Raw genomic sequence first — 13,764 nt, 5'->3', positions numbered from 1 at the left:
CTTGGATTCCGGCTCTGCCAAGGCCCCAGATTTCTCAGGCTCTGAGGCCTGCTAGTTGTGGGACCTTGGGCAAATTATTTAAACTTTGTGTGCCTCAGTTTCCTTATCTGTAAAATGGGATCAATAATGTCAGTCTGAAAGGATTATGCGGATTAAATAATGTACATACAGAGGAGATAGTGTAAAGTGGCTGGCCTGGTGCCTGGCAGGTGGTTGGTGTAAAAAAAAAAAAAATTAAAAGGTCACGGGCCACTCGTTTTGCATATCCACCTGTCTGTACAGATGCAGATAAAATCCCGACTCCTCAAAGACTAGGCCACGAGGATGTTTGCCTCGCTGCTGTGAAGTCCGACCTCAGGTGGGGCACCCCAGTCCTCCCAGGGCACGGAATCGGGTCGTGCTCAGGCTCACGGCTCAGGAGTGGGGAAGAGGGCCAGCTCCCCCACAATCCAGCCGAGCTCTGAGGGACTCCTCGAGCCTTCCCAGCCCAAGCCGAGGGTTCTGAGTTCGGGTCTCCGCGGCCGCCAGCCCGGGGAGCTCGCGGCGCCAAGAGCCGAGCCCGGGGGCGGGGGCGCGGGCAGTGGGGCCTGGGGGACGCGCCGGGCGGCCGCGAGGGCTTTGGGGTCGCCGGCCCCACTTCCTACCTGCCCCGACCGGGAGCCGGAGGCAGCCGCGCCCCAGAAGGCCGCAGGGCCGCCGCTCGGGCCGGCGCTCCGAGGCCTCCGCACGCGGCCCGGGCAGCATGGGCGGCCTGGGCGGGCCGAGCGCGGGCCGGCGGTGATGGCTGCGGCGGCGGCCGGCGCGCGGAGGTGGCGCCGCCAGGGGGAGGGGCGCGGCGGCGCGGGGGAGGAGCCGGGCCGCCGCAGCCGCTGACAGCCGCCCGAGTAAACAAGCCGCGCCGCCGCGGCCCGGCCGCTGCCCCCGCCCGCCCGCCCGCCCGCGCGGAGCCGGAGCCGGAGCCGGAGCCGAGGCCGAGGCCGAGCCCTCCCTGGTCGCGGCCCGGCCGAGGCCGCGCCGCCCGCCTCGGCGTGGTGACGCTCCTGCTGGGCTGGGGACCCGCCGGGCCAGGCCCCCGCCGCCGGCTCTCCGCTCGGCCGAGGGGCTCCGAGCAGCCGCGGCGCTCGCCGGAAAAGTTTCCCCTCCCGGGCTCTGCAGGGTAAGCGGGAGGGCGCGGGCCGGGGAGCCGGCTGGCCTGGGCCGCTCTGCCGGAGGAGTGGGCTCCGCGGCCCGGGCGCCTTGGCGGGGGAGGCTCGAGGCGCCGGCGCCCGGGCCGCCCTGACCCGGCCCCAGGGCCCGGCTGCCCTCCCGGCTCTCGAGACTGGCTGCGGGGCGGCCTCGAGGGTGCCGCCGCGGGGAGCGGGAAGGGCGCCCGGAGCCCACCTGCGCGCGCTGGGCCCGCTCGGCCCCCGGCCCCTACCCGGGCCGGTACTTTTCCGCTCGGAGCCGGGGCGAGCCCTCTGACCTCAGGAAGCGCCTGCGGGCCCCGCCGGGGGCGGGATGGGGAGAGAATTCCAGAGGCTCGGGCGCTCCCGCCTCCCCGCCGTCCTTCGGGGACCGCCGCCGGCTCGCCCACCCCGCGCTCCGCCGGGGAAGGAGGAGCGGGTGCGCGGGGCGGAGGCATCGTTCCCGGCCGGGTCCCCGCCCGCACACCTGGGCGACCCGAGACTCAGGTGCGGGCTCTGCGGGGCTGCCTCCCGTGGAGGCCGTGCGAGGTCCCTGCTGCCCCCGTGGGCTGGCTGCCCTGAGGGGCAGCCTGCTTGCCAGACAGGTCTGACAGCAGTCACTTGTCAGGTCAGTACCTGCTTTCCCGCCATCCCTTCCCCTTGCCCCTGGGGGTGCAGACCCTCATCCTCCTGAGGGTGTTGGAATTCTCTCTCTGACTTGGGAAGTGCCAGGGGAACCCAGGTGCTGTGGCCTCGGAAGGGTTGGACAGGTGTGGACACAAGATAGGAGAGTAGTCAAGCCTGACTTGTCTCAACCAGGGCGGCCCATGTTTTACTATTTCCTATATTGGGATTCTGCCTAAGATTTGATTTTTTAACAAGGATTCTGTGGCTTTAAAAGAAAGTTTGAAAACCTCTGGTCTAGCAGTTTTGTTTTGTTGTTTTAAACATTTTTTTAAATTTTATTTATTTTTTTCCCCCCAAAGCCCCAGTAGATAGTTGTATGTCATAGCTGCACATCCTTCTAGTTGCTGCACGTGGGACGCAGCTTCAGCACGGCCAGAGAAGCGGTGCGTCGGTGCGCGCCCAGGATCCGAACCCCGGGCCGCCAGTAGCGGAGCGCACGCACTTAACCGCTAGGCCGTGGGGCCGGCCTTGGTCTAGCAGTTTTTACCACCAGGGCAACTGAGGCCCAGAGAGAGGAAGTGACTTATCTAAGATCACACAGCAGATGAGTAGTTGAGCAGGGACTGGAAGGCAGAATTTCAGGGGAGACTTTCAGTGCCTGGAACAGGACCTGGCTTGGTGTCTCTTTGCTGGAGAGAGAGACCGACCGGGTTTCCTGAGCAGCCCCGTCCCCGCCAGACCCCCAGTGCCTGGGAAACAGCAGCCGGACCCGGGGGTAGGTTCAGTTTGGGTGCCTTGGAGTGGCTCTCTGTGTCGGGAGGTTCCTGAGGCTGGAGGAAAGGGCTTTGACCGAGAACGCAGCCAGGAAGAGCACCCACGGTTCTCTCTCTGGCCACAGCTGGTGCTGAGTCTTATGTGAGAGGGCATCACTGGAGGCTAGAGATACAGCAAGCCTCTGGGTTTAAGCCGAACTGGGACTCAGAGGATGAGTCAGAGTCTGGGATGGGGGTGGGGGGAAGCCCATTCATTCCTTGTTCTCAGCGCCTGCTCTTTTTGGGACGGGGATCCTCCCTCCCTCCAGGATCCTGAGGCAGGGCTGTCTAGGGGGCTTCAGGGCGTTGTGGAAGCCATAGACACTGCTCACCATGGTTGGGGATGCTGGGCAGAGGGAGGAGGCCTCTGCCTGAAGCCTGCTTTCTTGCCGGGTGCTGCGAGGTAATTAAGTAGTTGGTTAATCACTTTAACACCAAGCAGCTGCAGCTCGATCCTCTGTGTGCCGGAACCTGGGCTAGACCCGGATGAACCCAATGTTGATTTGAGGGCTCCAGCAGGGGTGGCTTTGCTTGACATCTGGACCCAAGAGGCAGCTGTTGTGGTGGCAAGAAGGGGAGAAGAGGCCTTGTTCCTAACTGGCCCTGCCCAGAGGGCCCCACATCCTCTGTTTAATAAGGGGCTTAGGGGTCCCTTCATCCCTTAGGGCCAGATATCTAGCTGCCCGGCCATTGCTCAGACCAGCTTTCTGAGACTTGGGCGCTGGAGGCATCATGGGGCTGTGGCTTCCAGGCCTGTTTGGGAGTCCTGTGGACTCTGCCCGTTGGGGTGAGGAGAGCTGCGTTGTGGATGCCTCTTGCCATCAGCTGTCAGGTTATTTTGGTGTAAACTGAAAATACTACAGGAATTGTGTGTTGAGTGCCCCTATCCTGCAGGGTGGGACTGTAGCAGGAGCAGCCAGGGAGACTGGTTGTGGCTGATAGCAGTCCTGGGAGAAGCGAGGGTTCCCAGGGGTGAGCCTGCCCGCCCAGCTCCTGGGTGAGCTGGGGAGCTTCATTTTGCCGTCTGGTAGAGTGGCTTCCTTTGGGGCTGGCCCCTGGGAGTGGTGGGGCATCCAGGGTCCTGTGGGCAGGTGCTCTGCCCAACAAGCTTGGCACTAGAGGTCCCCACTGGGACATCCCCCAGCTTCTCTCCACCACAGGGGCTTGGCTTCTGCCTCGTCAGGGGCCCTATGTGGGGACAGTTATGTGGCCCTGGGCAGAGAGGTCCCGCTGTCTGTTTGCTGAAGGAGGAAAAACAACACGAGGACTATTGATTCAGCCTCACCTTGGCGCTCCTGGCTCAGCAGCTGGTGTTTGCCCTGGCTGCCCAGGCTCGGGTTACGCAAGGCTGGTGCGCGTGGAGTGAGCAAGGGGGCTGTTGGGGGTGCCCAGGCAGGGCTGGGTGGCCCCAGTGTTCCCCAGGAAACAGCATAACAAGAGCCTGGCCCCTGAATTTGCTGATGGCCACCAGTCTGGGCCATAGAGGGAGGTGAAGCCACTGCGCTCCCCCGTGCTTGGCCCCCAAAGCCCCTGTCCCACCTGGGGTCACGTACCCTTTCTTCCCAGGGGCTGTGGGTCTTTGCAAATAAATCCCTGTGGCTAGGTCTGCTTTGCTGAACCAAGAAACCCTAGTGAGCTGTGTAGATGCCACCTATTAAGAAACATTAAAGGGGCCAGCCCGGTGGCACAAGTGGTTAAGTGCGCGCTCCACTGCGGTGGCCCGGGGTTCGCCGGTTCAGATCCCGGGCGCACACCAACGCACCGCTTGTCAGGCCATGCTGTGGCAGGCATCCCATATAAAGTGGAGGAAGATGGGCATGGATGTTAGCCCAGTGCCAGTATTCCTCAGCAAAGAGAGGAGGATTGGCAGATATTAGCTTAGGGCTGGCCTTCCTCACAAAAAAATAAAAAAGAAACGTTAAAAAGCCAACATTTTATTCCTTTATAAAATATACCTTTATATATATATATATATATATATATAAAGGTATATATATATATATATTCCTTTATAAAATTTGGAAAATATACAGTGACACAAAGAAGAAAATAATTACTTTTAATTCTCACCATCTTGAGAGAACCATTGTTAACGTTGTAGCGTGTGTCCTTCCAGATTTTGTTTTGTGGTTATATATAAATATACATGTATAAATAGTTTTTTAAAAACAAAAGAGGGTCATGTGTGCATACTGCTTTATACCCCATCTTTTTTACTTAGATTCTGGCGAGGGTGTATTCAGTTCTTGTTTCTAATTTTGAGTGACTCAAGCCTTCATACTCTTCATCCTACTTTCGTCTTCTTGTGTGGAGAGAGGCTTGGGAGCTGTGTGTGTGTGTGGGGGGGGGTCCATCTGTCCATCTATCCAGCTGACCTTGGGGCTGGATTTTCACCTGTCTCCCCCAGAGCCCCTTCAGGCCTGGCTTGACCAGTTGGGTGGGAAGGCAGCTTCAGCACATGGCTGGGGAGGGACTGACTTTCCCTTTTCCTCTCTTGTTCCTCTCAGAGCCAGCAGCCCTCATCCTCCCCCCACAGCCTTACCTGTCTCGGCCCCATGCCCCCACCAGTCAGCCCCGGGCCACAGGCAGTGAGCAGGCACGCGGGAGCCGGGGCCCTGTGACCAGGCCAAGGAGACGGGGGCTCTGGGGTCCCGGCCACCTGTGCCCCCCATGGAGCTGAGGCCCTGGTTGCTATGGGTGGTAGCAGCAGCAGTAGCCTTGGTCCTGCTAGCAGCCGATGCCCGTGGTCAGAAAGTCTTCACCAACACCTGGGCCGTGCGGATTCCTGGAGGCCCGGCCGTGGCTGACAGCGTGGCACGCAAGCATGGCTTCCTCAACCTGGGACAGGTAGGTGTTCTCACTGCCTCTTGCCTAAGCATAGGACATTGCCAGGGGGTGGGGCCAGGGTGGGCAAGGGTTCCGGCACTGGGAGCAGGCACTGTGGGGCTGGTTTTCTCAGGGGCATCTGGGTAGTAGGCATGTTCTGGGTGGCCAGGGGGATGGGAGCAGTGGCTTGTCCTGCCCTTGGGCCTCTAGCATAGGTCAGTCAGAGGACCAGCATATACCAGGGCAGGGGGGTGAGTCCCCCTTGATCCCCTGCACCTTCTTACTGGGTCCTGGGCAGGGAGCAGATGCACCTCCACCCCCGGCCGTTGTGTGCCTCCCCTTGCAGCCGGTTGTCCACCCCCATCCCCCGCCTCCCTGCGGACTGACAGATGGAAAGCCCAGCTCAGTCTTCCTGCTCTGTTACAGATCTTCGGCGACTATTACCACTTCTGGCATCGAGCAGTGACAAAGCGGTCCCTGTCACCTCACCGCCTGCGGCACAGCCGGCTGCAGAGGGAGCCTCAAGTGAGTGCAGCCCAGCCCCTCCTACTGCCACTCTTCCCTTCCTGCTCTCAGGAGCGCCTGTCTCTTCCTCTCTCTCCTCCGCCCACACCGTCTCTCCCTCACTCCCTCACAGGTCCAGTGGCTGGAGCAGCAGGTGGCAAAGCAACGGACCAAACGGGACGTGTACCAGGAGCCCACGGACCCCAAGTTTCCCCAGCAGTGGTACCTGGTACGTTGCCTCCTTGGATCCCAGCTCCTCCTCCCCAGCTGCACCCATCCCTCCCGTGGGTGGATGAGGCTGACTTTGAGGCCTCCTCTCATTCTTCCTCTTTCTGTCTGCTGAGCAGTATCTCCCTAGCCCATCCTGTGAGGCCTGGGGATTTCCCTCCCAGGGAGCCCAGACAACCAATGGTGGCATTTCTGGAGCAGAGCTGGGTGGAGAAAGGAGGTTTTGGGGTGGTGAAGGCATTCTTTGAGGTACCCCTAACCTCACGCAGCCAACCACATCTTGTAAGTGCTGGGGCAATGGGGGTGGGTGTCTCTGCAGTCTGGCGTCACCCAGCGGGACCTGAACGTGAAGGATGCCTGGGCCCAGGGCTACACGGGACACGGTATTGTGGTCTCCATTCTGGATGATGGCATCGAGAAGAACCACCCAGACTTGGCAGGCAATTATGTGAGGAGGTGGGAGAGGGAGGCAGCCATCCCTGGTAAGGGATGTCTAGGGGCAGTCCTATTGTGCCAGTGTAGTCAGGCTGCTCCTGATGATGGCCGTGTCCTTTCCAGGATCCTGGGGCCAGCTTCGATGTCAATGACCAGGACCCTGACCCCCAGCCTCGGTACACACAGATGAATGACAACAGGTAAGAAACAGCAGGTCCCTGGCCTCTGCCTCCCTCCTTGTCTTTTCCACTGAGGAAGCAGGGCTGAGACTGGGTTAAGACATGTCCTGCCCGAGAGGCCGAAGTCTTTTCCCAAGTCCTGGTCCAGCTGGAGCTCCAAGGGAGAGTTTGGTCAGAGCGGAGATGGCCATAGGCCAAGTGGAATGTGTGGAGGGGACTGTGCACACAGGTGGGACAATGGTCCTGGGTCGAGAGGCACACAGACCCTTCCTGCTCCTCAGGCTGCACCTGCCATGCTCTGTCCACCAGTAATGCTATGCTTTTGGCCCTGGCAGGCATGGCACACGGTGTGCGGGCGAGGTGGCTGCGGTGGCCAACAATGGCGTCTGTGGCGTAGGCGTGGCCTACAATGCCCGTATTGGAGGTAGGTGTGGGTCTTGGCCACCTTGTCCTTGGGAGATCCTTGGGGTGGCATTTTTCTGCACCCACTTTCCGTCCAGCCAGTGTCTGTCACTTTCCCACTGTGGATCATTTTGACCACGTGGCTATTCCGTAGAGAGTTCTTAGCAACTCAAATGCTGAACCACCAGTGCTGGTGGGCCTATGCTGTGGAGTGGCGTGAGTGTTTCTTAGCAAGAGTTTCCCCAAATCCTCACCACTCATTCTGAGTCCTTACATGGCAGGCCTGATCACCTCACTCCCTTGGGAACCCAGAGCCTCATTCTAGTCCAGAATGTGTGGTTGAGGGCAGGGGTGTTTTCCTCTTTTCTCCTCCCTGGATCTTGTCTTTGAAAGGCAGAGGCAGGCCAGTTACGGGCCCAGGGTTTCTCAGTACCAGCCTCTACCTTCCCCTGCCCATCCTCTGGGTGCAGGGCTGGGTGTGCTCTAGGGGATGCCCCTGGCAGCTGGACCCATGCAGCATCCCTCTCCTTGCTCCCCTGTGTGGTCAGGGGTGCGCATGCTAGATGGCGAAGTGACAGATGCAGTGGAGGCACGCTCGCTGGGCCTGAACCCCAACCACATCCACATCTACAGCGCCAGCTGGGGCCCCGAAGACGACGGCAAGACTGTGGATGGGCCAGCCCGCCTCGCCGAGGAGGCCTTCTTGCGAGGGGTTAGCCAGGTGAGGTGAGGGTCCTAGCCCAGCCCTGGAAACCAGGCCCTGCCTCTGGGGGCAAGCTGGGTGCTGTCTTTTCCATGGCTTTCTTCCTTGTATTTTTCTGCTCCTGTTTCTTTATTCTTGTGTTTAATTTTAATTTTACGCAAAGCCTGTTAATAATATGTTAAGGGACCAGAAGGACAGAAAAAGAGAAAAGTAAATAAAAATCACCCATAATTCCACCCCTGGGATCACCACTCTGAGCATTTTGGTGGTGGTTCAGGTCTGTTTTTTTGGGCATAGACATATTTGTGTATATACCTGATCCAGCAGGGATCTCACAGGGGAACCCGGGGGTGGGTAGAGGGTCCCCCAAGAACGAGGCTCCGGCAGCATCTTCCTGCCAGGCCTCCCCCAAGTCCTGTTCTCGAGTGACCTCAGCCCCTACTCTGTCCACAGGGCCGTGGGGGGCTAGGCTCCATCTTCGTCTGGGCCTCAGGGAACGGGGGCCGGGAGCACGACAGCTGCAATTGCGACGGCTACACCAACAGCATCTACACGCTGTCCATCAGCAGTGCCACGCAGCTCGGCAATGTGCCCTGGTACAGCGAGGCCTGCTCATCCACACTGGCCACGACCTATAGCAGCGGCAACCAAAACGAGAAGCAGATTGTGAGTCCTGCCCCGGGCAGGGGCTAGGGTGGGGGGTGGGGAAATGGGCTGGTGGCTGGCTCTGCCTGCTTTCTGACCCCGTCTGCCTCCCACCCACACATCGCTGGGTGATAGTGGTGCAGGCATCATGGAATGAGAGCTGAGGGCTTTCAGACTCCTGGGGGCCATGGAGCCCTCTGTGAAGCCCCTGAGAAATAAAAGCTCTCCCCAAAAACAAGCATTATTCTTAATGATCTCCAACCTCTAGTTCAACCCCCTTGTTCCTTGGGAAACAGGCCTGGAAAGGGCCAGGCGTTGGCCTGTCCACAGCAAGTTAGCAAGTAAGTCCCTGGGACTGAGGTGTCTTGGCCCTGGCTCACCACACCATCTGTGGTATTCAGGGCCTGTAGGCAGAGGGTGGCCAGGCAGGTGGCCTCTCTGGTCCTCTCCACCCATCACAGGTCCAACACCATTGTTCTCCTGGTAGGTGACCACTGATTTGCGGCAGAAGTGTACAGAGTCTCACACGGGCACCTCAGCCTCTGCCCCTCTGGCAGCCGGCATCATTGCTCTCACCCTGGAGGCCAAGTAAGTGGTGGGTCCCCACCTGCGCCCTCTGCAGGGCCGCCCTTGGTCTCCAATGTCTCTCCAAAGAGACTGAGCCCCCAGCCTCTCCCTCCTTTGCAGTAAGAACCTCACCTGGCGGGACATGCAGCACCTGGTGGTTCAGACCTCAAAGCCAGCCCACCTCAATGCTAACGATTGGGCCACTAATGGTGTGGGCCGGAAAGGTGAAGACAGGGTGGTCCAGTGGGCTGGACTAGGGGTTGGTGGGAGGCACTCTGTGCATCCCAGCTGACCCTGCCTTCCCTGCCCCACAGTGAGCCATTCATATGGCTATGGGTTGTTGGACGCAGGTGCCATGGTGGCCCTGGCCCAGAACTGGACAACGGTGGCCCCCCAGCGGAAGTGCATCATCGACATCCTCACTGAACCCAAGTGAGGGCTGGACCCTGGCTGGGAGGGGGCAAGTGGAACCTGAGGGTCGCAAGGGGTGCCTGCTGGTCCCTGTGGGCCAGGCTGACGGACCCTCATGGTGCTGTCTGCACAGGGACATCGGGAAGCGGCTAGAGGTGCGGAAGACTGTGACCGCCTGCCTGGGGGAGCCCAGCCATATCACACGGCTGGAGCATGCTCAGGCGCGGCTCACCCTGTCCTACAATCGCCGCGGCGACCTGGCCATCCACCTGGTCAGCCCCATGGGCACCCGCTCCACCCTGCTGGCTGCCAGGTGCTTGCCCTGTCCCCTGTCCAGCTCGTCCTCTCCCTCCCACCCACATGCATTCACTCATTCACTCTCATGGCCCAAATGGTCACCAAATACTTCTCGATGAGGGAGGCGCTGTTGGCATTTTGGGAGAGATGGTTTTGCCTATGGGACTGTTCCATATTGCAGGAATCCCTGATTCTGCCCATTAAATGCCACATCTGTGTGCCTTCCCATGTGTAGCACCCTTGTACATTTCTAGAATCTTCTGGTTGACAACATTTGGTCTACTGGGAAACAGAGCCAATAAGCATTCCTAGCCCCGTGGGGTTGGTGCTGCACTGGGGGAAGGTGTATTGTCCATGTGTTGTGGGCTTGGTGCCACAACTTGGGTCCTAGGGTCCCCCAGAGGCCTCAGATGGCTGTGTGTACCCTCCTCCCTCAGGCCACATGACTACTCTGCAGATGGGTTTAATGACTGGGCCTTCATGACGACCCATTCCTGGGATGAGGACCCCTCTGGCGAGTGGGTCTTAGAGATTGAAAACACCAGCGAAGCCAACAACTATGGTATTGGGGCGCTCGAGGGCTGGAGGGAACGAGGAGGAGAGCTGGAGGGGTCTGGGATGCCAGGAGGGGTCCCACTGCCCTCTAACTCTTGCCTCCTCCCCCACCCCGGAATAGGGACACTGACCAAGTTCACCCTCGTGCTGTATGGCACGGCCCCCGAGGGACTGCCCATGCCTCCTGAAAGCAGCGGCTGCAAGACCCTCACGTCCAGCCAGGCCTGTGTGGGTCAGTAGTGGGTGCTGTTGGGGTGTGGGGGCCTGAGACGGGAGTGGACAGAGAGGGCTGTCCAGAAACCCAGCTCTAGGAGAAAAAGGGGTCTGAAGAGACCCTGGGGTCCTTGGGATGATCACAGTTCTGGGGCTGGGAGCTCCTGGGGACTGTGATGACCGTGCTTGGAGCTGCAGGTCCACAGGGCTGCCCCTCTCCTGGGGCTCACACGGCCCGTGGCCGTGGGCGGCTTCGCTGACACCCGCCTTCTCTCCTATGCCGGCAGTGTGCGAGGAAGGCTTCTCCCTGCACCAGAAGAGCTGTGTCCAGCGCTGCCCACCAGGCTTCGCTCCCCAAGTCCTCAATACACACTATAGCACCGAGAATGACGTGGAGACCATCCGGGCCAGCGTCTGCGCCCCCTGCCACGCCTCGTGTGCCACATGCCAGGGGCCGGCCCCCACAGACTGCCTCAGCTGCCCCAGCCACGCCTCCCTGGACCCTGTGGAGCAGACGTGCTCCCGGCAGAGCCAGAGCAGCCGCGAGTCCCCACAGCAGCAGCCACCCCGGCAGCCCCCAGAGGTGGAGGCAGAGCCACACCTGCGGGCAGGGCTGCTGCCCTCACACCTGCCCGAGGTGGTGGCCGGGCTCAGCTGCGCCTTCATCGTGCTGGTCTTCGTCACTGTCTTCCTGGTCCTGCAGCTGCGCTCTGGCTTCAGCTTCCGGGGGGTGAAGGTGTACACCATGGACCGGGGCCTCATCTCCTACAAGGGACTGCCCCCCGAGGCCTGGCAGGAGGAGTGCCCGTCCGACTCAGAAGAGGACGAGGGCCGGGGCGAGAGGACCGCCTTTATCAAAGATCAGAGCGCCCTCTGACAAGCGCCTGCTGCCCGCCCCTTCAAGCCCGTCCCTTCCTTGGGCACTTTTTACTTCACCAAAGTATTTTTTTATCTTGGGACTGGGTTTGGACCCCAGCTGGGAGGCAAGAGGGGCAGAGACGGCCTCCCACCCTACCCTTGGGCCACCTGACTGCCTGAGGTGGGGCCCCAGGACCAGATGAGGGGCAGGGGAGGGTGACGTCCCACCCCCAGCACCCTCGTGTGTGGAGAAAGGAGTGAAACCTTGAGGGCAGCTTTCCAAGGCCCAGGCCCCAGCCAGAGCTCCCTGCAGAGTGAAGAGGGGCAGCCCTTCTCTTTCTGGATTCCTGCCCTGGGCTGCAGCTCTTCCCCTTCCCTGTCCCTCTGAAGCAATAATGGTCCCCATTCAGGCAGCAGGGAGGCTGGCCTAGGGGGTATTTGAAGGAGGAAGCCACCTCTCCAAGGGCTTTTGCATCCCTGACCCTGTCCCCCACCTCTGGTGAGCCTCGGGCAGAAGCGGTGATTGAAGGAAGGGACCAAGGCAAGGCAGGTGCTTCCAGGGTACACATGTATGTACACGTGTGTGTCTGTCCCTTTGCCCACCTCCACCACAGCTGGCTGCCTGCTGAGCGAGGCTGGCCCGGGCTCAGCCCCGTGCTGGCACCCTGACCCCCTCCCCTCTCTGGCACCCTCACCTCCTGCCAGGGCCCAAGTCCCTGTTTTCTGAGCCCGGGGCTGCCTGGGCTGTTGGCACTGACAGTCCCGGAGCCCCTGGGTGGGTGGTGGGGAGGGACGGTGGCCCAGCCAGCCTCTCCTGCCTCCCACCCGATGCTGCTTTCCCCTGTGGGGATCTCAGGGGCTGTTTGAGGATATATTTTCACTTTGTGATTATTTCACTTTAGATGCTGATGTTTTGTTTTGTTTTGTTTTGTTTTGGTATTTTTAATGGGGGTAGCAGCTGGACCACCCACCTTCTTACACCCACTGTTCATCCTGCTGTTCCCCCAGCTGCCCTGGCCCTGAGGTGTGGGGGGCTGCAGCATGTTGCTGAGGAGTAAGGAGTAGCTGAGCCCCAAGTCCTGAAGAGGCAGGCAGGCCAGGCCTAGGAAAGGGGGGTCATGGTGGGAGGGGCAGGCTGTCGTGTTTCACATGGGGCTCATCGTGCCAGGGGCTCATGGTCACTGGTTCTCCAAGTGCCAGGGGTGGGCAGGCAGTGGCCCCGAGCCCCCTCCAACACTGTGCCCTGCTGGAGAGAGCAGTGACCTGTCCTGTCCCCCAAGTCGCCCTCTTCTGACGTGCCTTTTGCACCCCTCCCTTTAGGACAATCAGTCCCCTCCCAGTTGGGAGCCCCCTTTTCTTTCCCCAGCCCCTCCTGGCACCCAGCCACCTGCCCGGGGTGCCCCCTCCTCTCCCATCCCCCCACCTTGTGGCCGGCCCAGGTGGTTTTGTAAGATACTGGGTTGGTGCACAGTGATTTTTTTTCCTTGTAATTTAAACAGGCCCAGCATTGTTGGTTCTATTTAATGGACACGAGATAATGTTAGAGATTTTAAAGTGATTAAACGTGCAGACTATGCAAACCAGGTCTGGTCTCCAGTGTGGTGATAATTGTTCTTCCTAGGACCCTGGGACTACACCCAGGATGGGGGTGGGGTGGGGACTGGGGGTGAGTTAGGTGCCCATGGGCTGTCCTGCCTGCCCCTTGGTGGGCCCAAGGCAGGACACCAAAGTACGTCTCCTGAGTGGTTCTAGGGCCTCTTTCAGGGAGCAGCACGGAGTGGAAGGAGACAGCAGCTGGCGACAAGCCCCAGGGCATGGGACAAGCTGAGCACATCCACCACCACAGGCCTAGTCTTCAGCAGGGTGGAGAGGAATGGCCTGTGTCCTGGTTGCTCAGGGTCTCCCTTGGCTGAAGCAGCCCAGCCACCTGCTGTGGCGCTGAGGCCTACAGTGGGGCCTGACTGAACCAAGAGGGCTTCTACAGGGGAGAGCCTGAGTCTCCCTGGAGGAAACTACACACCTCTCCACTCCCCAGCCCCTGCCTCTGCCCCTCACCTGCCCCAGGTTTCCCTTGGGACAGGAAGCCCCCTCCTGGGGGTAGGAGAGTGGTGACGGTTCCACCAGGACCTATGCCCAAGAAGCAGGCCTCTCCTTGGGATATTTACTTGGAAATTTTATTCAAATGGAGACTGGCGCCTGAGCTGTCCTGTGGGAATCTGGTGGTGTCGGGGGGGGGGGGGGGGGGGGGGGGGGGGGCTTGGACGAGGCTTCCCCCGTCCTCTTCTGGGGCCTCCCAAGGCTGCTGCTAGGGCTGCCCGCTTGCCCGCAGCCTCCAGATC

General features: G+C 60.4%; 1 protein-coding gene across 2 annotated transcripts; it reads left to right on the top strand.

Moving 5' to 3' along the window:
• The first annotated feature begins 998 nt into the window (after positions 1–998).
• On the top strand, positions 999–13,010 carry FURIN (furin, paired basic amino acid cleaving enzyme). Of its 2 annotated transcripts, none has more exons than XM_058542496.1 (16): positions 999–1,156; positions 5,110–5,449; positions 5,855–5,953; positions 6,066–6,161; positions 6,480–6,608; positions 6,719–6,795; positions 7,110–7,198; positions 7,725–7,897; positions 8,333–8,545; positions 9,012–9,112; positions 9,212–9,315; positions 9,406–9,523; positions 9,636–9,815; positions 10,237–10,361; positions 10,476–10,586; positions 10,855–13,010. In XM_058542496.1, the coding sequence occupies exons 2-16, from the start codon at positions 5,273–5,275 to the stop codon at positions 11,442–11,444; spliced, it is 2,382 nt and encodes a 793-aa protein (XP_058398479.1). In that variant the 5' UTR covers positions 999–1,156; positions 5,110–5,272; the 3' UTR covers positions 11,445–13,010. The 2 variants fall into 2 exon arrangements, with proteins under 2 accessions (XP_058398479.1, XP_058398480.1); XM_058542497.1 differs by lacking the exon at positions 999–1,156 and adding an exon at positions 1,196–1,791.
• Positions 13,011–13,764: the final 754 nt, after the last annotated feature.

This window comes from Diceros bicornis, chromosome 5 (genome assembly GCF_020826845.1).
Source record: "Diceros bicornis minor isolate mBicDic1 chromosome 5, mDicBic1.mat.cur, whole genome shotgun sequence".
NCBI lineage: Eukaryota > Metazoa > Chordata > Mammalia > Perissodactyla > Rhinocerotidae > Diceros > Diceros bicornis.
This window is presented reverse-complemented; position numbering and strand designations above follow the sequence as displayed.